The following is a 23,989-nucleotide window of genomic DNA, read 5'->3' on the forward strand; positions in this document are numbered from 1 at the left end:
ATATATATATATATCTATGGTTGATCAGCAGTGTCTAGTGCGGTGTCAATTTTTTCTTTTATCTCCATAGATATGGGATAAATAAACCATGCTTCCAGATCTTATTTCAAGAGTTGGAGCGCACAAGAGCAAGAGCTTCACCAGCATGCAACTTGTTTGAGGTTCGGAGCATTCTGAAAGTATTGTAAGTGAAAGGAACATACAGGCGGGGGTGTGCAGAGTCCACCAATTCCACTGGGGCTTCCACTACCGCCTCCTTGGGTCCCAAGAGAAACGTAGCTATCGAGAAACGCATTGTGGCTCTCTTGCATAACACTTGATGCTTCACGTTGTAGAATCTCCCATTACTCCAAACCTTGACGTGTCAACAAGCAGAAAAGGGCATCAGAATCAAATCTGAGCATGAAGAGAACTCACAGGCCATGAAGCCAAGTTACCCACATTAGCAATGTCCCCAAGATTGACAAGCAGGGACCCAGGCAAGGGCTCCACTGCCACAAATCCACCAGACTTGTCCATAACTTCAAGGCCGCCCACATTTTCATCGTCCTGAAGAATGGTCAGGAATCCCGAGTCGGTGTGGATTTGCACACCAGAAGAGCCTACGGCTTCAGGGGTGAAGTTGTATTTGTTTATCCTGAACTGTGAGCACCAATCCTTGAATGAAACCCCGGACAGCCCCATAGCTTTAGCCATCTTGTGTGCAATATCAATAGCTAGCTCATGTACTGCATGAGCATACTTCTTGATTGTTTCACTGGAAATACAAATAGTAAATAAGGAACAGTTACTTTGTACATTGAGAACAACTTTCAACAGTTCACACTGCAATACAGGAATGGTTGAGCTCAAATATATGCTAAAGCAAATAGATCTCAGCCCTCAGCTGGTGACACCTCATATGGAGCAATCTCAACCTACCAGAGGTACTTCATATTTTCTGCCTATTATAGGGATTGTGCGCAAATAAAGATGGAAACATATCTGAACATCATATGTAAACGTATTTTCTTAGCCTATTTACCAACAAGTTAGCAATAATTTGCTTAACAGTAAGGATTTCAGATTTAGTACTGGGAAAAAATTACAATTACCATCATAAGAAAAAAAACAAGAGAAAAAAATTTGCAACTTGTAGTGTTAAGATTGCTTTTGAAGACCCTTTAATAAAAAAAAAAAACCACAAAATATAGTTTAAAATTTCATCTGTTCAAAGAATTATGTATTGAGGAAATTGATAATTTTACCTTTTCCATTTAGGTTGACATAACATCATATGCCAACATTTTATAGTAGAAACCCGGTTACTTCCAGAGACCCTCTCGCATCGCACCTTCTATGGAAGAGACTTGCAAACATATCTCCATGATTTTCTTATGATGATTGTGTAACCAAAGATTAATATCAACCCCATAAAATCAGGAAACTTCCGTAACTGACTCCTAAGCTTAGCCATAAATAGCTGAGCTCTCATTTATCAAGGTATGACACTTCTACCCGATTAAGAGCTCTACAATTTCTTCTGCAATTTCATTTGAGAACCTAACTTTAGCATCGGAGTGTTCGCATAGGGAATATCATGTGCCCTTTGACTGTTTCTTTCTTGCAGAATATTTGAAGATTGGAGATGACTTTTCCCAGCAAATAAATTCATTGTAGTGTATGAATGACAACAAATTCAAAGTTTAAAAAGTTTTAATCTAGTACTTTTCTATCTACTAAGCAGGACAAACCGTCCAACTTTACCTATTGACCATTATATACATTGCTACTAATAAGCTAGTCTTTATTTGTAGAATGCTGTGACCGACAAGATTAGAGCCTTGAGAATCCTATTTTCTCATGGATGTCTATTAAGCATCAGATTTTGAAATTATTTATCAAACAAGAGAAGAAACACAGCTTGAAATTTGATTATAGATCATTTTTGGCACATATGCTATAGTAACAAATACCATATCAAATTCATGTGTTCAAAAGTATTAGTTTTTCCATGTGTTGTTGCTCGAACACAACAATAAATTTATAAGGTGAAATGTCGTTGTCAACCCATCCAAGTTTGCAAAGAAGAAAACAATCAAGGGGCATGAGGAGGTCCATGCGCAAACACTCAAATGCTTAAATCAGACACTAAAAATGCTAAACGCCCGAGAGCAATATTCATACCACTATCAGAGATGTACCTTTTCTGAAATGAGAGTTTGCTTATTTATAAAGGAGCATAGAGCAATCCTAAATCTCATAGGATTACGATTCTTTTAGATGATGTTTATTGCAATATTTCGAAATCTTATCAGGATTAGAACTCTTTATGGATGATGTCTATCCTTTTTGTAGGACCCTCAGAAGGATTTCTAAATGTTGGAGTTATCCAATTTGCGTGTTATATGGGACCCCCCCAGTTCACGGGGAAATAGTTTGGCAGTTTACTATCTCCGGGCAATTTCAGAGCATGGGAGACTAACACAGTCTCCTACAGGCAACCATGAACTGAAATTTGTTATAAGTCTTAGGACTCACCCCTTATAGCTAACCATAGAGAAAGACTGGGGCCTAGCAAGGGGAAAGCGATGATGTCAGAAGGATCGCCTATGGATGCAGTGGATGAGCTGTGAGAGGGTTTTTTTTTTAAGTTATCTAAAATGTGGGGTGTTTTGTAATAAGCATGTGTAGGGATAACGGGGTAAGTTGAAAATGGGATTTTGAGTATTTTGTTGGAAAATGATTTTTCTTTGGAAAGCTATGCTTTGCTTCCGTCCCAAGGCCTTGTAAAGCATGTCTCGACTAGATTCAAGTGCCCACCGCTACCTATGTTCTTTGGGACTTAAGTTCTCAGCAAGTGAAGGGCAATGAAACCTGGATCCCACCTAGGATGCCCTAACCTTTAGGGGTATAGCTGTCCTTCAATTCGACCAATGGATGTGGTTGTAACCAAGGGTTAGGATGGCACTCCGGATGCAGGATTGAGGGCACCACAGAGCGGTATCAGAGCCTAATTAAGAATGAGGCCGCAGAGGAAACCTAGGTGCCAAAGTTGTGTCTATGGCATAGTATATTGGATGGGCCTAAGACGGGTGAACCTAGGAATCTATGTAAGGGGAGGCTGAAATTTTAAAAAATTAATGTAATAAAATTCTTGTGTAACCAAAAAGTTAATACAACAAATTTTCACTAACTTGTGCTCGACGAGATTTGAAACAAAAAATTCATTTATAACAAATCTACATCTGTTATGAGAGCGAGCTCTCTTTTGACGTAGAGTGTCATACAATCAGTAAGGAAGTCATCCTCCATTTTGTTACGAAGTTATTGAATTTAGTTCACTTCGTTGCTACTAGGTTTCTCTCCTGGTGCTGAATTGAATGTGGAAGCTATTATTTGGGCTTGTTTGAAATTAATGATAGAATTTGGGTGGGTTTAGTCTTGGGCTTACAATTTTTTACTTATAAATGGGTTATGGCCAAAAGTGGAGAGCTACACATCACAGATTTTAGGGTGAGTTGTAATTTTTTTAGGTTGGGCTGTTATTATTATTATTTTTTTTTTACACTAGAAAATTGAATTTGCTAGTGGGTTGCCCTGGGCTGAAGTCGAGGGTAGCTCACTAGTAGATTCGCCCCTGGCCAGAGAGTTCGGGAGTTGTAAGAAAGGGAAGAGAAATTGTGGTTGCATACATGGGTCGAGATAGGTTGTAATCATGAGTGGTTTGTTTCTTGGTATAGGCATGTATTGTGGTATGGACTTGTTTAGGAAGATTTGTTTTCCGAAAAAAGCAAGTAATGGGCATCTGTTTCTCGAATTTGGCTTTTTAAGGGAAAATTTATTCTAATTACTGACTTAACTCTCGGTTTCGTATGCAGATTGTAAGACACCCCAAATGGATCCTAATGAAATGGATTCCGGCGTGATGATCTCGAACCTAGGAGTGGGTGCGGCGTTGGATCTACTCTGGTATACCTAGGAGTAGGATTGGCCCACACAGTGGGGGGAAGCCAACATAAGGATGAAAATGTAATGAGTTATCTTTGTTGTGTAAACTAGGTCTTCTGATCTACCATAGGTATGTGGGGTCTCCTGGAGAAGCAAGTCTTCTTTGTGAGGAAACATATGAATGAGATATGGAGGCAATTAACCAGAATTATGATGGAAGATGTAAGCCTATGATTCCACTACGAAAATTTCATTCAAGCAGTGGAGTAACAAGCGAAGTTATGGCAACTATACTAAGTTATGGGAATTAGGGCTTTCTCTGCAGGGCTCCCATTGGAGGCAGTGGTATGGGGTTAAGATCGGCTAGGAGGAGAGCTAGTCAGACTTGATTCGAGTGTTGGAGACAACAGGAATCTCACTTACCTAGCAAATGAGAATACGTCCCGAGCTGAGGAGGATGAGAAAAACACCACTTAGTTAGAGTGTGCTTGTACTGGGTTTGTAAGGGTAGCTGACTCTAGGTTAGGGTACCATCAGTGATGTATGTACTCACGACTCTAGCTAGTGATGTGATAGTAAGTTGTTACTTTTATGGTTATGTGAAATAAGAATGCAAGTTTGTTTTTTAGTGTTGCACTAACTTGTGGGTAATTGATAGAAATTTGTCATGTAAATATTTTTTGTTATGTGTGTTTGAAAGGATAGTGGGATAAAGGCTAGATATATTGTTGTTGTTGTTGTATGTGTGTTTGAAAGGAAAATAAACGATGTGCAGATAGCACCGCGTATTCGACAAAATACCCAAACATCACGTGCCTCTAGTGTTGAGAATGTTGACCAAGGGCATGCGATAGAAACATTTGGGCACTCCCAGGAGTTCGCACAAAGCCGCCAAGTAAATGATGAGACACCTCATGTATGACGGGCAAATACTGAGATAGCCAACTGGCTCAAGGCTTTTATGGATTTGCGACCTCCTACATTCAAGGGACAGCTTGAGGCTGTGATAAAGGTGAAGCACCAAACGGTGCCGTTCTTCTTAAGCAGATTGGTAAGCCACGTGCGGCAACCGCAAGCTGCCATTTGGCCCTGCTGTATGGTAACACGTGGCACAATCCCCCTGCCTTGATTGCGTCCATTTATCCTCTCTACCCGATAGCTTTCCCTGCCTTTGAGCAATTTTGTTGGAATAATCAATCGTGATGCACGATTGAATCTCAACCTTCTATGCATACTTTATGAGGAGCAATCTCAGCCTTCGATCATTGCATTTATTTGCTCCTCGGGATGTGAACCAGCAGACGAAAAGGTGAGAGCAAAAAGGGGGATTAGGGTTTCATTGTGCGCTTGTCTCTTGGCCGAGGGTTTGAGAGGGTTCCCTCTTTGTGAGGGTTCTGTGTAATTCTTTTCGTCTCCATTTTTATCCTCTATATATGCTCTGTATATTCTCTTTGTTCACTAGCTTGATAGGTTGACTTGTGATCTTGGTTATGTGGTCATTGGGTCCATTTTTGTTCGCAAGCTAGTGATGTACAAAGAGCCTTGTATGATGTTGTGAATCGGTGTAATCCTTCCCTTCATAGTGCAGTGAGCTCTTCTCGCCTAAGCTCAACGTGGACGTAGCCCATTTTGGGTGAACCACGGTAAAAATCTCGGCCCCCTTTGCGTTATTTAATTTCTGTTGTTTATGCTTATGTTATGTGAATCTCTTATATGTTTTTCCATGATTGAGTTGGGAGTCTTTTAATCCTTTTCAGTCCTATCGGAAGTTTATGTTTTCTGGGATCTGTTTTGTGAGCCTATTTTTGTGGGATTATCGCCCAACAAGTGGTATCAGAGCCTTTTATCTTTGATAGCCCTATTAGGGTTTGAATACTCTCAGAGTCGATCAATTTCAAATCTAGAGTTATCGTCAGTTTTGTGGTCTCTGTCCATTTAGGGTTTTCTGAGTATCCAAGTCAGCAGGAGTTTGCTGTGTGTGTCTCAATAAGAGTCTAGAGCCACTTTAAGTTACCTTCGTGCAAGGCGAAGATGATGTCTACCCGATTTGAAATCGGAATATTTGATGGCAAAGGAGATTTTGATAGCTGGAAAAAGAAAATGAGAGTTTTACTCTCTCATCATAAGGTGATGATAGCACTAGAAGCAGATGACCGAAAATGGTCACTTGATCAGCTTGCAAGAACAGAGGAGATAAGAGAAGAGGCATTTAACCTCATTTTTCTTCACCTTGGTGACACTGTCATACACAAGGTAGATGGTATGTCTACTCCTACTGATTTATGGAATAAATTAGATTCTTTATACTTTGTAATGTCTGCACCTAATCTAGTATACTTGAAAGGCATGTTGTTCAATTTCAAAATGAATACATCTAAATCAATGAATGAAAACATAGATAAATTCACTAGACTTGCATTATTACTTAGAGGTACAGATCCAGCATTAGGAGACACGAGTGAAGCTATGATTCTGTTAAATTCTTTACCTAATGACTATGATGTAGTAAAGCATGCATTAAGGTATACTGGCATTGTTCCTAGTTTGGATCTTGTTATCTCGAGTATTAAAGCTAGGGAACTGGAACTAGGAACATCTAAAAGGTCTAGAAATAACCTGTTTGTAAAGAGTAAGAATGAGAAAAAATCCTTTACCAGTAACAATGATCACACTAACGGGTCAGGGCAAAAGGGTAAGAAAAAGGACAAGAAGGGTAAACAAAAATGGAAGTGTTATCACTGTGGAAAAGAAGGTCACATTAAGAAGTATTGCTATGATTATATTAAGAAACAAAAACAAGGGAGAAATACAAATGTAAATGCAGGAACCTCTAACTGTTTAGCTGAAGTACTTAATGTCTCTTATTTATCTGCTGAACATGAATGGATAATGGATTCTGGTTGCTCTTTTCATATGTGCCCAAATAGAGAATGGTTTCAAAATTTTAATCAGAGGGAAACTGGTACTGTATACATGGGTAATAATCGGTCATGTAGCATCCAAAGTATAGGTAGCATATCCTTAAAATTGCATGATAATAAAATCAGAATATTAACTGATGTAAGGTATGTACCAGGATTAAAAAGAAATCTAATATCTCTTGGCACACTTGATGAGTTAGGATATTCATATAGAGCTGAAAATAGTTTCATGCATGCTTTTAAAGATGATAATCTTATTCTGTCAGGTACTAAGAAAAATGGCTTGTACATTTTAAATGGTTGTTACTCTTCCCCTATTAACATACATTCTGCCTACATAGCTAATACTGATAAAACAGATCTTTAGCACCTGAGACTTGACCATATGAGCCTGAAAGGTCTTCAGGCACTGTCAAACTAAGGCCACCTTGGAACAGTGCCTGTTAGGTCCCTCGACTTTTGTGAACCGTGTGTTCTGGGCAAGCAACACAAGCTGAGTTTCCATAAGGGAACTCACTTGGCGAAGCCATGCCTGGAATATCTTCATGCTGACCTATGGGGGCCTTCTCAGGCCCCCACCTTTGGTGGTAACAGGTATTTTTTATCTATTGTGGATGATTTTACTCGAAAGGTATGGGTTTTTCTATTAAAATCAAAAGATCAGACCCTAGAGAAGTTCAAAACCTGGAAAACAATGATAGAAAATCAAATAGATAGAAAAATTAAAACCCTTAGGACTGACAATGGCCTTGAGTTCTGCAGTAGAGCTTTTGATACTTTCTGTAATGATCATGGTATACTTAGAAATAGAACAGTTAGGAACACTCCCCAACAAAATGGGGTAGCCGAACGGATGAACAGAACCCTACTTGAAAAAGTTAGGTGCCTATTATTCACATCTAATATGTCTAAGTCATTATGGGGTGAGGCTTTATCCACTGCAGCTCATTTGATAAATAGAAGTCCTTCTACTGCTTTAAATTTTAAATGCCCTGAGGAAACTTGGACTGGTAGGAAACTGAATTTTAATTACTTAAGAGTATTTGGCTGTGAAGCCTATGCTCATAAATCTAAAGGTAAACTTGAACCTAGGTCTATCAAATGTGTGTTTGTTGGGTACCAAGAAGATACCAAGGGATATAGGTTATGGGATAGGGAATCTGCTAGAGTTAAAATTATAATCAGTAGAGATGTTATCTTTAATGAAAATGTTTTCCCTTGTAAAACCAACAACCTAAAAGAAACAAGCACTTAGGAAAATCTAGATGACTTTGCTGTGTTAGGGGGTTCTCAGATTGAGGTGGAGCAACCAGCAGGAAGTAATGACTTGCCAGCAGCTCCAGCCTTACCTAATCAAAATCAACCAAATGCTACCTTGCCTATGTCTCATAATGAAAGTACCTCTGATCATGATGATGATCAAGAGGAACAAGAGAATGAACCTGAGATTGAGGTGGAGCATCATAGCTCACCCCAAGATCTCAGTGGCTATCAGCTAGCCCGTGATAGGAGCAGGAGGGTCTCTAGACCCCCTGCAAGGTATGCTTACTCTGACCTAGTGTAATGTGCTTTAATTGCTAGAAAGGAAATGAGGAGCAGTGAGCCAACCTCATATGAGGAAGCTATCAGCTCCAAAGACTATGTTAAATGGCGACAAGCCATGGAAGAGGAAATGAACTCCCTCAAGGTAAATGGCACCTGAACCTTGGTCCCCAAACCTGAGAAACAGAAACTGATCCAGTGCAAATGGCTATTCAAATTAAAAGAAGGTATGTCTCCCACTGATCCACTTAGATACAAAGCTAGATTAGTTGCTAAGAGCTTTACTCAAAGGAAGGGTATAGACTACAATGAAATTTTCTCACCAGTAGTCAAATTTAAGACCATTCGCATGATGCTTGTTGTTGTTGTTCAATTTGATTTAGAATTAGAACAATTAGATGTTAAAATAGCTTTCCTGCATGATGACCTTGATGAATGCATTTATATGATTCAACCAACTGGTTATATTAATCCTACTCATCCTGATCATGTATGCTTACTGAAAAAATCATTGTATGACTTAAAACAATCCCCAAGACAATGGTATAAAAAGTTTGATAGTTTTGTTTTAGGGATTGGTTTTATAAGAAGTCAATATGATAATTGTTTTTATTTTATTCTCTCTGATATCCCAATTTATCTACTGCTGTATGTAGATGATATCCTGATAATCAGTAAGTCTAGAGATAAAATTAGTGAATTAAAGTTAATGTTAAACACTAATTTTGATATGAAGGATCTAGGACCTGCTAGGAAAATCCTAGGAATGACAATAGAGAGAGAAAGAAGCAAATCAACTTTGAAAATTCATCAACGAGACTATCTTATTAAAGCTATTCAAAGGTTTGGTATGCATAATTGTAAAACCGTAGGAGTTCCTTTAGCTGGACATTTTACTCTATCTAAATCTCTATGCCCTACTACTAATTCAGAATTAGTTAAAATGGAAAATATCCCCTATGCCAATGCAATCAGAACTGTTATGTATTCAATGATTAGTACTAGGCCTGATCTTGCATATTCAATATCTCTGCTTAGTAGGTACATGTCAAATCCTGGAAAAACTCATTGGGATGCACTGAAATATATGTTAAGATATATTAATGGATCTGTAGACATTGGCCTATGTTATAAAAGAAGATTTGATACTATTGATCTTATGGGATATGTAGATTCTGACTTTGCAGGTGATAAGGACTCAAGGAAGTCAACAACTGCATACTTTTTCACCTTGGGTGGAAATTGTATCAGTTGGAAATCCCAACTTCAGCCTCTGGTGGCCTTGTCCACCACTGAGGCTGAATATGTTGCTGTGACTGATGCCTTCAAAGAGGCTGTTTGGCTGCAAGGTCTAATCAAGGAGATCCACTTGCTTCAAAGCAAAGTGGCTGTGTTCTCAGACAGTCAAAGTGCCATTCACCTCTCTAAGAACTCGGTATATCATGAACGAACAAAGCATGTTGAGGTAAGGTATCATTATGTTAGAGATTTAATAGCTAATGGCACTGTGAGCATTTTGAAGGTGCCTACAGAAGATAACCCAGCTGATATGGGGACAAAAACTCTAATTGCAACCAAGTTCAAGCATTGCTTGGACTTGTTGCATGTTGGAGCAGGTTGATCTCTCAACCAGAGCTGTGAAGGTGAGAATCGTAGCATGCTGCACTTTGATAGGAAGTGGGTTCTCCAAATGGTTTGATGCTTCAAGGTGGAGATTGATAAAGGTGAAGCACCAAACGGTGCCGTTCTTCTTAAGCGGATTGGTAAGCCACGTGTGGCAACCGCAGGCTGCCATTTGGCCCTGCTGGATGGTAACACATGGCACAATCCCCCCTGCCTTGATTGCGTCCGTTTATCCTCTCTGCCCAATAGCTTTCCCTGCCTCTGAGTAATTCTGTTGGAATAATCAATCGTGATGCACGATTGAATCTCAGCCTTCTATGCATACTTTATGAGGAGCAATCTCAACCTTCGATCGTAGCATTTATTTGCTCCTCGAGATGTGAACCAACAAACGAAAAGGTGAGAGCAAAAAGGGGGATTAGGGTTTCATTGTGCGCTTGTCTCTTGGCCGAGGGTTCGAGAGGGTTCCCTCTTTGTGAGGGTTCTGTGTGATTCTTTTCGTCTCCATTTTTATCCTATGTATATGCTCTGTATATTCTCTTTGTTCACTAGCTTGATAGGTTGACCTGTGATCTTGGTTATGTGGTCATTGGGTCCATTTTTGTTCGCAAGCTAGTGATGTACAGAGAGCCTTGTATGATGTTGTGAATCGGTGTAATCCTTCCCTTCATAGTGCAGTGAGCTCTTCTCGCCTGAGCTCAACGTGGACGTAGCCCATTTTGAGTGAACCACGGTAAAAATCTCGACCCCCTTTGCGTTATTTAATTTCTGCTGTTTATGCTTCTGTTATGTGAATCTCTTATATGTTTTGCCACGATTGAGTTGGGAGTCTTTTAATCCTTTTCAGTCCAATCGGAAGTTTATGTTTTCTGGGATCTGTTTTGTGAGCCTTTTTTTGTGGGATTATCGCCCAACAGGCTGATCCAAGTGTAGCTGAATTCTGATTGGAAGATATCTACCAGTTGTTGGAATATATGGACTGGCCGAAGGATCAGTGAGTGAGGTGTGCTGCTTATGTGCTAACCGAATAGGTCAAACTTTGGTGGAGATTGGCGGCCAAGATGTTAAAGGAGCAAAATGCTCAGTTGGCGGGGCCTAGGGAACAACCACTCGATTAGTTGGAATCAATTCAAGGAGGCCTTCAATGAAAAGTATTATCCTCATGATTGGCAACTCCAAAACAAACGAAACTTTATGGAATTGCGGCAACTTCCCCACTTGACAATGTTGCAATACGAGGACAAGTTCGTTAAATTGTTAAAGTATGTCTCGACATACATGTTGACTGAGGCCGATAAGATTGAGAGATTTATTCAGGGGTTATGTCCCAAGATTCGTAGGATGATGAGCTATGTGGAGGCCAATACCTTTCAAGAGGTAGTTACCAAGGCAGTGAATATCGGGAAAAAAAAAAATTTGATGAACTACGGGGAGATTACTCGTGAAAGAGAGACATCTGGTGTTGAACGGAATAAGACTGTAGCCAGGCAGGGATTTTAGTTTACCCGTGATTGTAACCTAGGGTTACGATGGCACTTCGAATGTGGGATCGAGATCGCCACACAAGGTCTCCCGCCTGAGGTCTCACGCTGCATTGTCTTCTACAAGCCTCAGGTCTCGCGTCGCACCATCTTCTGTTGACCTCAAGTACTCTCTTGTTGTCGTCATTAAACTAGGTTCTCCTGCCAATGTTAAAGCTGAAGGATGAGGTTGGAGGCCTAATCAAAGGGGTGGGAGACGTCTCCTTCCCTCCTTGCTGCTTTAAATAATATATATATATATATATATTTATATTAAAGGGAGTGGCGGCAAAGTTACCTCACTGCTGCATGTGGCCTCCATTTGATGCCTAAGATTTGTGCCACCATCTGCCGCCCACTGCCTTGCCCACTATTTATATAATAGAGGTATATATTGGTGAGATTGGCAAGAGTAAGCCACTGCCACACCAAGCTTGCTGCTTTTGCCCAAGTCCTTGCTTCTTTGGAAGACAGCCTCTCACGAGGTTAGGAGACCCATTTTTCCTTTTTAATTAATTATTTTATTGTATTTAATTATTATTGTTATTATTATTTTTTATTCCAAGACTTACTTTGGTCTTTTCAATATTTTCTAGTCTTTTTATCATGACACATCAATTGCTCCCCATACTTTCATTCAAGTTTCTCAGAGGAAAAAGTAGACTAGGTTACGACTTGCATTTATTTCTCTTTCATTTTGTTGTCGATCTCCTAGAGGTGCTCGCCATCGGTCTCCCAAAGAGTGAGACTTGGCCTCCATAGCTCTTATTTGGAGTTGTTTCCAATTTTCTTTTGACACTTTAGTCTTTCAAAAGGTATTTCTTCAAGTCTGTCTTCTAGTAATCATTCTTCTCCAGTGGGTAATTTGGAGAGCTTGACGGGTCCTTGGAAGCCATATGAAGGTAGACAAGAGCTCCTAAGCATATTGATGCCCTTTCGAGTTTAGATATTGATGTAACCGATGGCCCAAGCCCTTCTTTCGTAGCTTTGGCACTTTCTTCACTCCGGATTGCAGATCTTTTTGACGACATTATTGAACATCTAAGCCATCTTTATTCTTTTTGGTTTTGTGTTGTGTTGTACGAGTACTTTCTGATGACATTGCTATATTTTTGCTTTGTTTGCTTCACTTTTCTTAAGATGTTGATTTATGTAGACTGATCCCCAGTTCTCTGGGAGAACTGATTTTGACAAAGGACATTGTTCATCTATTTAGGAAGATTCCTTCATCACTTCCCAGTCCTTCGAGTGGACTGGTTTTGTCATGAGACTTTATGGATGTTGTTCATGTATTTAGGAAGATTCCTTCATCACTCTCTAATCCTTCGGATGGACTGGTTCTGTTATAGGATTGAAGTTGTTGCATTAATGTTTTTGTAGTGAGTCTTTGGTTTTAAGGGCAATCTTCTACGTTTGAGTGCCACACAGGTTCTTGGGCACCTTAACGAATTTTTAATTATCCTTGTGTGTTTGGGGCATGTACTTCATCCGTCAACGCAAGTGACCCCGAAACGTTTTAGCAGTATTCTTTAATCACCTTCGTGTGTTTGGGGTGAGTCATTTGTCCGTTAACGCAATTGATCCCCAAACATCTTAACGGTCTTCTAATCATCTACGTGTACTTAGGGCGAGTCCTTCGTTCACCAAGGCAAGTGACACCCAAACATCCTAACAGTCTTCTAATCATCTACATGTGTTTGGGGTGAATCTTTCATTCATTGACGCAGGTGACCCTCAAACATCTTAGCGGTCTTCTAATCATTCACATGTGTTTGGGGTGAATCTTTTGTTCATCGACACAAGTGACCCTCAAACATCTTAAGGGTCTTCAAATCATCTGCATGTGTTTGGGGCGAGCCCTTCGTTCATCGATGCAGGTGACCCCTAAACAACTTAACAGTCTTTTTAATCATCCGCGTGTGCTTGGGGCGAGTCCCTCGTCTGTCGATACGAGTGCCCCCCAAACATCTTAATAGTCTTCTAATCATCCGTGTGTGGTCAGGGAGAGTCTTTCGTCCATCGACGGGAGTGACCCCCAAACATCTTAACAATCTTTTAATCATCCATATGTGTTCAAGGTGAGTTCTTCCTCCGTTGATGCAAATGAGCCTCGAACATCTTGACGGTTTTCTTATTACTAGCATGTGCTCAAGGCGAATCCTTCGTTGGCCGACGCAAGTGGCCCCCGAACATTTTAACTGATTTTCCTGTCGATACAATTTAACCATAATGAATAAGTTTTTCACGTCTGCTTTTTCATAGTGGTTGTTTATAGTGACTTTAGTTTGTCTATCACGCCACTTTGAATTCGTTCAATTCATTTTGATGAGACTTTGATTTGTCAGTTATCATTATGCCTGCAAAACGAAATGCATTCAAAAAAGAACAAACATGAGACTTTTTTCAAGAAACTACAATAACGGATCCCTAGGAATCTCTTTGGTCAAACTTTGTGGACTTGCCATTTCTCATTTGCTTTCTTCACTATGACTATGTTAACCAATTATTCAGGTTAGCAAACTTTCCATGTGGACTAACTTTGTTGTATCATCTTTGTGTAAAGGTACCCCTTCTAACTTCTCCATAGGTTGGGGCTTGTTTATAGGTTGTTCCGCAATAATGAGAGTTTCCTCTGTATTATTCTTCTTTGTAGAGGAGATGTAATAGTTTAGTGCTTTTCCCTGGTCTCCTTGGACTTGTCTAACTCCATTAGCTGTTGAAAATTTCATTAGAAGATATCTTGAAGACATTATGGTTCTCATGTCATTTAGGAGTGGACATCCCAATATTACATTGTATGCCAATGAAAGTGTTTTGACTATCATGAAATTAGCCTGTTTGGTAGTACTCTGGGGTTCTGTGCCCAATGTGATTGTTATTTGTATTGCTTTAGCTATAGGCACTGATTCTCCCGTGAAACTGAATAAAGGAGAGTGGACAGTTCTTAGGCAATCCATGGAGATATTCATCTTTTCGAAACAATTCCAATATATCAAATTGACTAACCTATCGTTTAGCAATTACAGCTAAGATGACCAAAGAATCATCATGTGGCATTATAACTTCCCCTTGGTCGACATGCGTAAAGGTGATAGCTTCCTCGTTGTCTTGCATAGGCATCAAGGAGTTGACTTGATAAGCCTGTCGTGCATAGGCTTCCTTTGACAACGAAGTGTTGCATGCCATGGTATCTCCCCTGATATCACATAAATAACTTGATTAGTTGGTTGATTGTCTAGCGGGGGATTCTGCCTTTCTTCTTCTCTTCTCTTATGATCATGTCACCTTTCATTAGGGTGCAATGTCTCTTCTCTCTACCTCTTTTTCACATTGCCTCTTGTCCCTGTCCCTTGTTTGAACATATCTTTGCAGCCTTCCATTCCTGATCAATGACTCAATTTAGTTCCTTAAATCACGACACTCGTCAATGTTATGCCCATATATGCAATAAGCATTTCTATCTATCCCCTGTCACGACCCCAAGGAACCCCAAGGATATATTAGTAATACATATCATATGTTTTCCTTATTAGTTACATTTTATGTTGTTATTGTAAGCATCTTCAATTATAAGCCTACAAATAGGCTTGAGTAGTTAGAGAAAGAAGCTTAATGAATGATTTGAATCTCAATTCCCTCTCTCAATACTCTCCCACGGTTTTTCTCTCTCTCCCTCAATTCTGTTATGTTCTTCCTTGCCCTCTTCTTTGCTCTATCTTCCTCAAACTCTTATCCAAATTCCTTCCTAGACCCTAGCTAAACCCTAGGGTCATGACAATTGATATCAGAGCCGTCGTTCCTCGGTTGTGATTTCAATCAATCTAGACGCGAAGACGAGGCAGAGGCGATTACGGAAACCAGTAGTTCAGGCAAGTTCGAAAAGTGATTTTGTCCGCATTTCAAATCTAAGTAGGAAGGAAACATGGATTGATCGAAATCGAGATCCGCTAGTGAATTCCGATCGACTATTGGTTGTAATTCTAGTTCGAGATTTGAAGGCGACTTGGCTAGGCAATTCTGACTTTCGATTGAATCTCGGAATTTGATTCCGACGCACGAGGTGTTGAGTGTTGGCTCAGAACTAAAGGCGAAAGAGGCCGATCAATCCTTAGCTGTGAATTTCTAGCGGTACAGTCGAACTCTCAAGGAGCTTCAATGGATCAGATTGACCAACATTTTCGATACGATTCCGAAGGAACCAAGGGCCGATTGTAACCAAGCAAGCAAGCAACTATTGGTCGATCTTGGAAGACAAAGCAAGAGGAGGACGTCTGGTCGCAAATTTCGATAAGTCTTGCTCAAGGTGGAAGGGCGAAGCAGATTCAGTGGAATGGGAAGGCCAATTCCGACAGTAATTTAGTTAGGCGATTCAAGGAGCAGCAAATTCCGAGGATTCCAAAGACATCGGACGGTGATTGGGTGGAGAAGGCAAGCGAGGTTGGGAGCGAAAATTCGGATCTCGATTGTTGCTTGTGATTTAAGCGAAGCAAGATAGGGCTGATCGAGGCTGCTTCATGAGGTTCTAGTGACGGATATTCTGGTGAAATTGGAAGCTGCGAGTAGGCAAACTTGAAGGCCACACAAATTCGATCCTCAATTGTTGAAGTGAGGTTGAGGCGAGAAGGAAATTGCGGTTGGCGAAACTGAGAGTCGATGGCTTGAATTTTGAATGCGAACTTAGAGGGAAGTCGATTGTTAGTTGGCTGGAACTTAGGCGAACATCGATTGAGACAAAAAAATTCTCAAGCGAACGGCAAAAGCCTGCCATTTCTTGAGAGCTGATAGAAGCTATTTAGATCAGCGATTTGTGGAAGTAACTGCGCAACATAAGTTTGGTTTCAGTGTTGCACTACGGAAGTACTTGCAAAGGGGAAGTGCTGGGTTCGAAAATTGCCTGGCAAGTTTCTGAAGCTGCTTAGAACAAGTTGTCTGAAACTGTTCAGAGCTACCAGATTGTTTGAGGTGGACTCGGCAATTGTTTTGGAGGTTGTTCAACAACAGTTGAACTTTGGAGGTTGTAACTAAATCAGAGATTAGGGAAGTTTGTACAGAATAACGAGCTATGGAAGGTCGATTTTCAGAGACTGTTGATCATTTTAAGAGGCTGAATTCTGAAGCTAAAGAATCCAAGGTAATGCAGGAGGCAATGACCAATGGCCTGAAGGATAGTACAGCCAACAGAGAAAACATGAGAGAGGATCTAGCTGCCTCTCAAGAAAGAGTGTGGAGTGACTTGGAGAGGCATCGGGAGATGATGGAGCAACATGTCCAATGGATCAACAGCATGTTTAACATGTTGTCTTCGCTACCTCAATTCCGACTATCACTGAAACTTCCTCCCCGGGTAGTAGCTGATCCAATTCTGCCCAACCAAGGCACCCTTCCTATGACCTATGGCTTGCAAGAGGCAGGAGAACTACCGGCCTTGAAACCGAAAATTCAGGTAAGATGTTCATCTTCCTACACTTCCAATCATACTCCAATGTCTGGGGAAGGGGAGATCAGGTGGACTGATCTCGCTGAAAATTTACATGACCAATTTGGGATGAAGAAGAACATGATTAAGGTGACTAAGGAGTTCAACAAATTAAGTCAGGAGGGATCAGTGACAGATTATTGGGATAGATTTGAGGAGTTAAGGTCCCTATTGTGGAGTGATCAGCCAGCTCTGATGGAGCACTATTTTGTATCAAGATTTGTTAGTGGTTTGAAGGAAAAACTGAGGTTAATGGTCAGGATGATAATGCCGACAACTGTGAAAGAGGCAACCGAGAGAGCAAGGCTGCAGGAACTCGCCTTGGAAGCCATTTTTAGAAAGCAAGAGTTGCAGCCCAACAGTTATATTAAGGGCAACCAACTGATTGAGGGAGCTTCTAAGGCTGCAAATTATGACCAGCAAGAATCTGAGGAAAATTTGGAGCTGGACCAGCCAATTATAACTGAAAACTCCAACAACAAAGAGAGATTGGACATGGATATTAGCGAAAATCATAGCTTATATTTGCAGGAAGCTGATGGAGTAGCTTCGGAAGATGAGGATGACATTGCTGATAGGTTCCATGCCAATGATGAAAGACAACCACGCAACAAGGACTTAAACCAAAGGAAGAAGCAGGAGGCTGAGGACTTGCACAATCCTGCAGCTGCTGAGAACAACCATGTGGTTCAAAAGATGAGGGAAAAGGAGGCTGCTGCCACACGGTTTCGAAGTTTGGATATTGGAGAAGGGATAGTTGACATGGAGGTCCAAGAAGTCTCTATTGAAGATAAAGAAGGAGAAGAGTTTGTGAAGAAGGGAGAGGATATGACTACACCAACCTCGGAGTTTGAAAATTACAATGAAATTTTTGTTGAGGGGAACAAAACTCTTGCTATTTTGTTTATTCCTCTTTTAGTTGGAGAGCTGCAACGCCGAATCAAATTTTGGCCTGCAACGAAGTTGGAATTCCTTTCTATGATTGGAAATGATATGGTTGCAGCTATAACGAATCAATTGGAACCATTCTCAATGGAAATCAGAATGAGGGGGATGGCTAGACTTGCTGTTGTAGCAAGTCATAGTACTGATGTTTTTGAAGAAAAAGACACAAAAAGGCAAAAGAAAAGGAAGATACGAGATAAGCACAAGAAAAGACGAAGAAGAAACCAGATTACTAAGGCTGGAATCGACTGAGGAATGGGGACAACAACTATCAATTCTTGAGGACAATAATTGTTTGAAAGGGTAGGGATTATCACGACCCCAAGGGACCCCAGGAATATATTAGTAATACATGTCATGTGTTTTCCTTATTAGTTGCATTTTATGTTGTTGTTGTTAGCATCTTCAATTATAAGCCTATAAATAAGCTTGAGTAGTTAGAGAAAGAAGCTTAATGAATGATTTGAATCTCAATTCCCTCTCTCAATACTCTCCCACGATTTTTCTCTCTCTCCCTCAATTCTGTTATGTTCTTCCTTGCCCTCTTCTTTGCTCTATCTTCCTCAAACTCTTATCCAAATTCCTTCCTAGACCCTAGCTAAACCCTAGGGTCATGACATCCCCATGGGTTGGTTTGTTCTTCTAGGGAATTTCAGTAGATCTGACCTTTCAATGGCTACCAAGATATGGGACCGGGGCTGAGAAATTTGAGTATAGTTCTTGTATTGCAATTTCAGGGAACTGTCATTCCTCCTGGATTTGTCTTTTTTCTTGTCCTCTCAATCATCAGGATCTCGTTCTTTCCTCTTCTTGTCTCTCTCCTCGTTTGTTCCACCTGACTTCCGATTGAAGAATGTATTTGTTAGCCCTTACAAACAAGTCTGCCAGGGTAGTTGGTTGTTCTAAGGCCAAAAATTCTTGTAGTGAGGTGGACTTGGTCCCCTGTAACATGGCTACTAATACTACTCCTTCCTGCAGATCTCATATTTCTAGCATCACATTGCGAAATCTGTCTATGTATTGCCAAAGGATCTCCTTATTACTTTGCTTGATGTTGAGAAGATAAGTTGCATCTTTCTCCCTTCGACTGTTAATGACTAGTGGTTTAAGAAATTCAAATCTCATTTATTCGAAAGTGGATATGGAGCCCTTAGGCAAACCATTATACCATGCTTGAGTGTGGTTTGTTAAAGTCAAAGAGAAAGTTCGGCACATAATTTTATCTTCCCACCCATGTAACACCATGACGAACTCGTAGCTTTGAATATGGTCATGAGGTCGCCCTTGCCCAAATACAGAGATATCTGCGGCATTTTGAACTTATTTGGCAAAGATTTCTCCATGATGACTGGGGTGAAAGAGATTCTCTTTCGAGGTTAATCTTTTGACACAAGCAACAACTTTTTCTGCTCTAAAACTTCTTTAATCATCCTTTTCATATCCACTGTCTTGCGAGTGCTAAATGTTGACAGGTCTTTAATTTCATTGATTCTTTTTCACAAAACCCCTTGGTGGACTTCGATCTTCATCAATGGACATGCTTCTCACAATCTCAAGATACTTCTCCTTTTGAGGATCCTTCTGGGTGTTTCTTGGCCTTTTTCGAGCTCCCCCCATTTCTTGGCCTTGAATCTGACATGGAAGAGAGTTGCGCACACGAGTCCTCCGAGGAGTGGACTGTGATCGAGTCCTCTATGGTTTCGATATAGTCTCAGAACTTTCCTCTTGTACTTTCAGGGTTGGAGGCAATGCCACAAGTGGGGCAATGTTTTACAACAATTCTACCACCTCTCGGAGTGCTCACATTCCTTCTTCATGTTAGCGTTGCAAAGCCTCATACTCCACATGTGGTACCATGGAGAGAGCTTGTTCAGTTGGGTCTATGCAACTGTCAGGATGGGTCTCCTGTCGGCCTCGAGAGTGAGTCTCCAACTGGTCTTGAGAGTAAGTCTCCAGTCAGTCCTGAGAGTGAATCTCCAACTAGTCCTAAGAGTGAGTCTCCAGCTAGTTCTAAGAGTGAATCTCTAACCGATCCTAAGGCTAGGTGTCTCAAGTGGCATGAAATGGGTTATCGTGTGTGGTCTCGTGGAGCGAGGAAGGACATCTCATGTCTCGAGTGAGTGCCCCAAAGACTGGATCTTCGCTTCTTCTTGACTCTGTTGGTTGGTAGCGCTTCTCGTACGGGCTATTTCAAACTAATTCGTTGACTTTTCATTCGGTCCCACAGACGACACCAAGTGTTATTGCTCAAACACAATAATAAATTTATAAGGTGGAAATGTCATCATCAATCCGTCTGAGTCTACAAGGAAGAAAAAAGTCAGAGGGCATGGGGAGGTCCTCACGCAAACACTTCAATGCTTAAGTTAAACATTGAGAATGCTGAAGGCTGGAGAACAACATTTACACCAGTATCAAAGATGTACATTTTCTAAAATGAGTGTCTACTTATTTATAAAGGAGCATGGAGTAATCCTAAATCTCCAAGGATTAGGATTCTTTCAGATGATGTTTATCCCAATATTTTGAGGCCATATCAAGATTAGAACTCTTTATGGATGATGTATATCCTTTTGGCAGGACCCTCGAAGGGATTTCTATATGTTGGAGTTATCCAATTTGCACATTATGTGGGACGCTCCTTGTTCACGCGAAAATAGTTTGGTAAATTTACAACCTCCAGGCAATTTATGAGCATGGGAGATCAACACAGTTTCTCGTGGCCAAGTCTTGGGTTTGACTGACTCTCATGTCAACGATCTCGTGTTGATAGTCTTGTGTCGATGGTCTCGCGACATAGCTATAGCCTCGAGTCTCCTGCCCAAGGTCTTGCACCACATCATCTTTCGCCAGCATTAGGTCTCACGTTGTCCCCATCGCCCCGAGTCTCCCACCCGAGGTCTCGCATCACACCATCTTCTGCCAACCTGAGGTCTTGCATCGCACTGTCTTCCATCGGTCTCAGGTATGATTGCACCATTGTTGTTGGACTAGGGTCTCCTACCAATGTCAAAGGCGGGAGGCCATGGGTCCCTTGCCTCGGCCACCATTGCCAGAAGGGCTAGAGACCCTTGGTCTCCCGCCTTCATCTGTCGTAACCGAGGGGACGGGAGGTGTCTCTTGCCCACCTTGCTGCTGCTTTAAATAATATATATATATATATATATATATTAGAGGGAGAGGCAAGACTTGTGCCACCATCTGCCGCCTGCAGCCTTGCCCATCATTTACATAATATATGTATATATTGGTGAGATTGGCAACAGTAACTGAGCAAGTCACTGCCACGCCAAGCTTGTTGCTTCCGCCCAAGTCCTTGCTTCTTCAGAAGATAGTCTCCCGTCAGGAGATCTATTTTTTCTTTTTAATTAATTATTTTATTTATTATTATTATTCCAAGACTTGCTTTGGTCTTTTCAGGCTTTTCTGGTCAACTTGCATGAGTACCTTATTGAACATAACGGCAAAAATCTACCCACACCCACGCCTTGCAAAGGCAATGAACAGATAGAATTAACAAAAAAATGCACCTGGTTCAACTAATTGTGCCTAAATTGAAGGGAATAGTCCGTGCACAAAACAGGTTGTCCAATGCTCGAAGTTCGTGTAAGCAGTCTTACTCCCTTTTCTTGGCAAATTAGCTGTTTCTCCAACACAAATCCCTAACTTTCAGTCACAATGCCATCAATTTATATTTACATATTGATATGGATGAATGGATAAGTAGACCCACCACCTTACCCTACTATGCCACCTCAATTGTGCCTTGCAAGGCTTTCCATGCCAAAGCATGGGTGGAATTGAAACCCTCACCCACTCCATAATTGCCATTTTCCAATCATCTCAGCAGAGAAATGCCACGCGGTACACTCTATGAGAAATCCAGGATTAGGTTGACAAAATAGGACGTCGTCAGTAAGGCGAAGCATGATCGAGATGACAAGTATACTTTGACAGGCAAGATCTCTCTCTCTCCCCTAAGCTTCTTCCCCTCCTCCGGGCAACCTCTCCGAGCATAACCCCCGGAGGGCAGTCCTGGAAAGCAGTTCGCTGTGGTTGCAGGGCTTGGAAGGAGCATTCCAGTCCCTCGTCTAGCTCGGCTCAGAGGTGTCTCGCAACAGGCCTAGGTGAGGGCACTATCACATGTATACACTGAAACTCTAGCTCTAGCAATCCAAAAGTCCTAAGCACAGTGGTTAAATACACAGTATACCCACACTGTATTGCGATTCACACCACATAGAACCTGAAATTGAGACCTTCCCCTTGAACATGTCTACGCCCCCATTTCAATTGAATCCCATAAAAACCAAAGCCATAAAGAGACGAAATCATAGTTGAAATTGCAAAGGGATAAAAGAAAGAGCAAAAGACCTTTGGCGGGGAGAGGCATCCAACTGGGTACAAAAGGCATCAACAGCGTCAGCACAGCCTATGTCATAGAGACCTAAGGCCTCATACCGAGGATTGACCGCGCTAGGCGCCATGTACCCACTGCCGGGGATCACGTCGGCGTTCCGCCGCTTAACCTCCGGCGGCCGGTCGAAGAGTTGCCGTACCACCTCCTTCATCGCCAACGCGAGCAGCGGAGGGAGGAAGCTGTGGTGGTTGAGGACCCTGAAACAGCCCCATTCCTCGCATGCCTCCATCAGCTTCCCTGCTTGCGCCGGAAAGTCCTCTAAATCGATCACCGGGACGCTGCAATGGCTGGTTCCGGCCATCTCTGGTTTTTGGGTTTTCTCGGTGGGAGTGTTCGGAAGTGTGATGTGATGGTTGGCAAAGAAGTTTTCTTGGGGTAGATCGAGGTTTTTGGGCGGCTAGAAAGTGGCTGTGTCTCTGGCTGTGGGAAAGCAAGGAAAGCTCTGTTTTTGGCCTCAGTTCAGTGGCACCCGACAGTTTTCACTCAACTAGAGGCCGTGTTTGGATCTCCATCGACAGGAAGAAGCAGGCGAGGAGACCATATGGGATGATTGTCTTTGTCCTAAATTTTCGCCATTAAATGATGCACATTTAAGAGATTACAATTTTAGAACTATTTAAAAAATTACAATAATTTTCTATAATTGCCAGCGTGGGATTTTTGAACTGAGGATTAGCCAGATTTCTCGCCGGGGGGACTTACATTTTGTTAAAATTTGTCACGCTTGTGAAGTTTTAATGTGTATTGTTAAGAAGGAATATTTACAATAATAATTTGTTAATTTGTTTTGAAACCGTAATATTTTATTAAATAAACATGTGCTTCCTGTCACTGTCAATGACCAACGGAGCCAAACACCAATCTTGACCCTTTTATTATAATACACGTGGAATAGATCATCAAACTAACATTATTTTTTTTTTATTCACCCTTCAAATTTTGCAGACTAATCTTCGAAGTGGTGGATGGCTTTCCCTCCTGATGCATCTTTTAATAAATTTGGATACGAACACAGTATATATACATTTAAAATTGAACATTTTAAACAATTTATGTAAAACATTTCAATAAGCCTCTATACTAATTTGAATCTTAATACTCCATATGAAACTCCAGATACTTTACCACTTCACCATTCTTGTGCGGGCTTCAAACCAACATTATTTTCATGTCAAAAATATAGAGTTGGAGTTGAATTCAACTTCCTTATATAAAAAAAATAATAATAATTTTTAATCTTCAATTCATTTTAAATCTTCTAGTTTAAGTTTTAGTCAAATAAGCTATTTAAAAAAATAGGTAACACCCTTATCAGGGTCGACCTTGAGATTTTAAGGGTTCTAAACGAAATTTTTTATAGAGCTCTCTACGACTATATTTAAAAATAAAACTAATACGAATAAATTTTTTTATTATATAAAATTCATAATATTTCACTTTAAATTTACTCTTTTAACATTTTTAAATAAAAAATTAATAATTAAATTATTATAATTAATTTGTTCCAACATATATTTTTCAATAGACACCATCGTCAATCTATTAATGTAGATTTATTAATAACAGATAGATCACAAATATTGAAATATATACACAAAATTAATTGATAATT

The 23,989-nt window shown here is 40.7% G+C and overlaps 1 protein-coding gene across 1 annotated transcript; it reads right to left on the bottom strand.

Annotated features, from left to right (window-relative positions):
• Positions 1-11: 11 nt before the first annotated feature.
• LOC127803346 (2-oxoglutarate-dependent dioxygenase DAO-like) lies at positions 12-22,925 on the bottom strand. Its single transcript, XM_052339504.1, has 3 exons — positions 22,332-22,925; positions 442-757; positions 12-355 (listed from the first exon to the last, which is right to left on the bottom strand). The coding sequence occupies exons 1-3, from the start codon at positions 22,676-22,678 to the stop codon at positions 107-109; spliced, it is 912 nt and encodes a 303-aa protein (XP_052195464.1). The 5' UTR covers positions 22,679-22,925; the 3' UTR covers positions 12-106.
• Between the last annotated feature and the right edge of the window lie 1,064 nt (positions 22,926-23,989).

The sequence above is a fragment of the Diospyros lotus genome, chromosome 6, assembly GCF_014633365.1.
Source record: "Diospyros lotus cultivar Yz01 chromosome 6, ASM1463336v1, whole genome shotgun sequence".
NCBI classification, from domain to species: Eukaryota; Viridiplantae; Streptophyta; class Magnoliopsida; order Ericales; family Ebenaceae; genus Diospyros; species Diospyros lotus.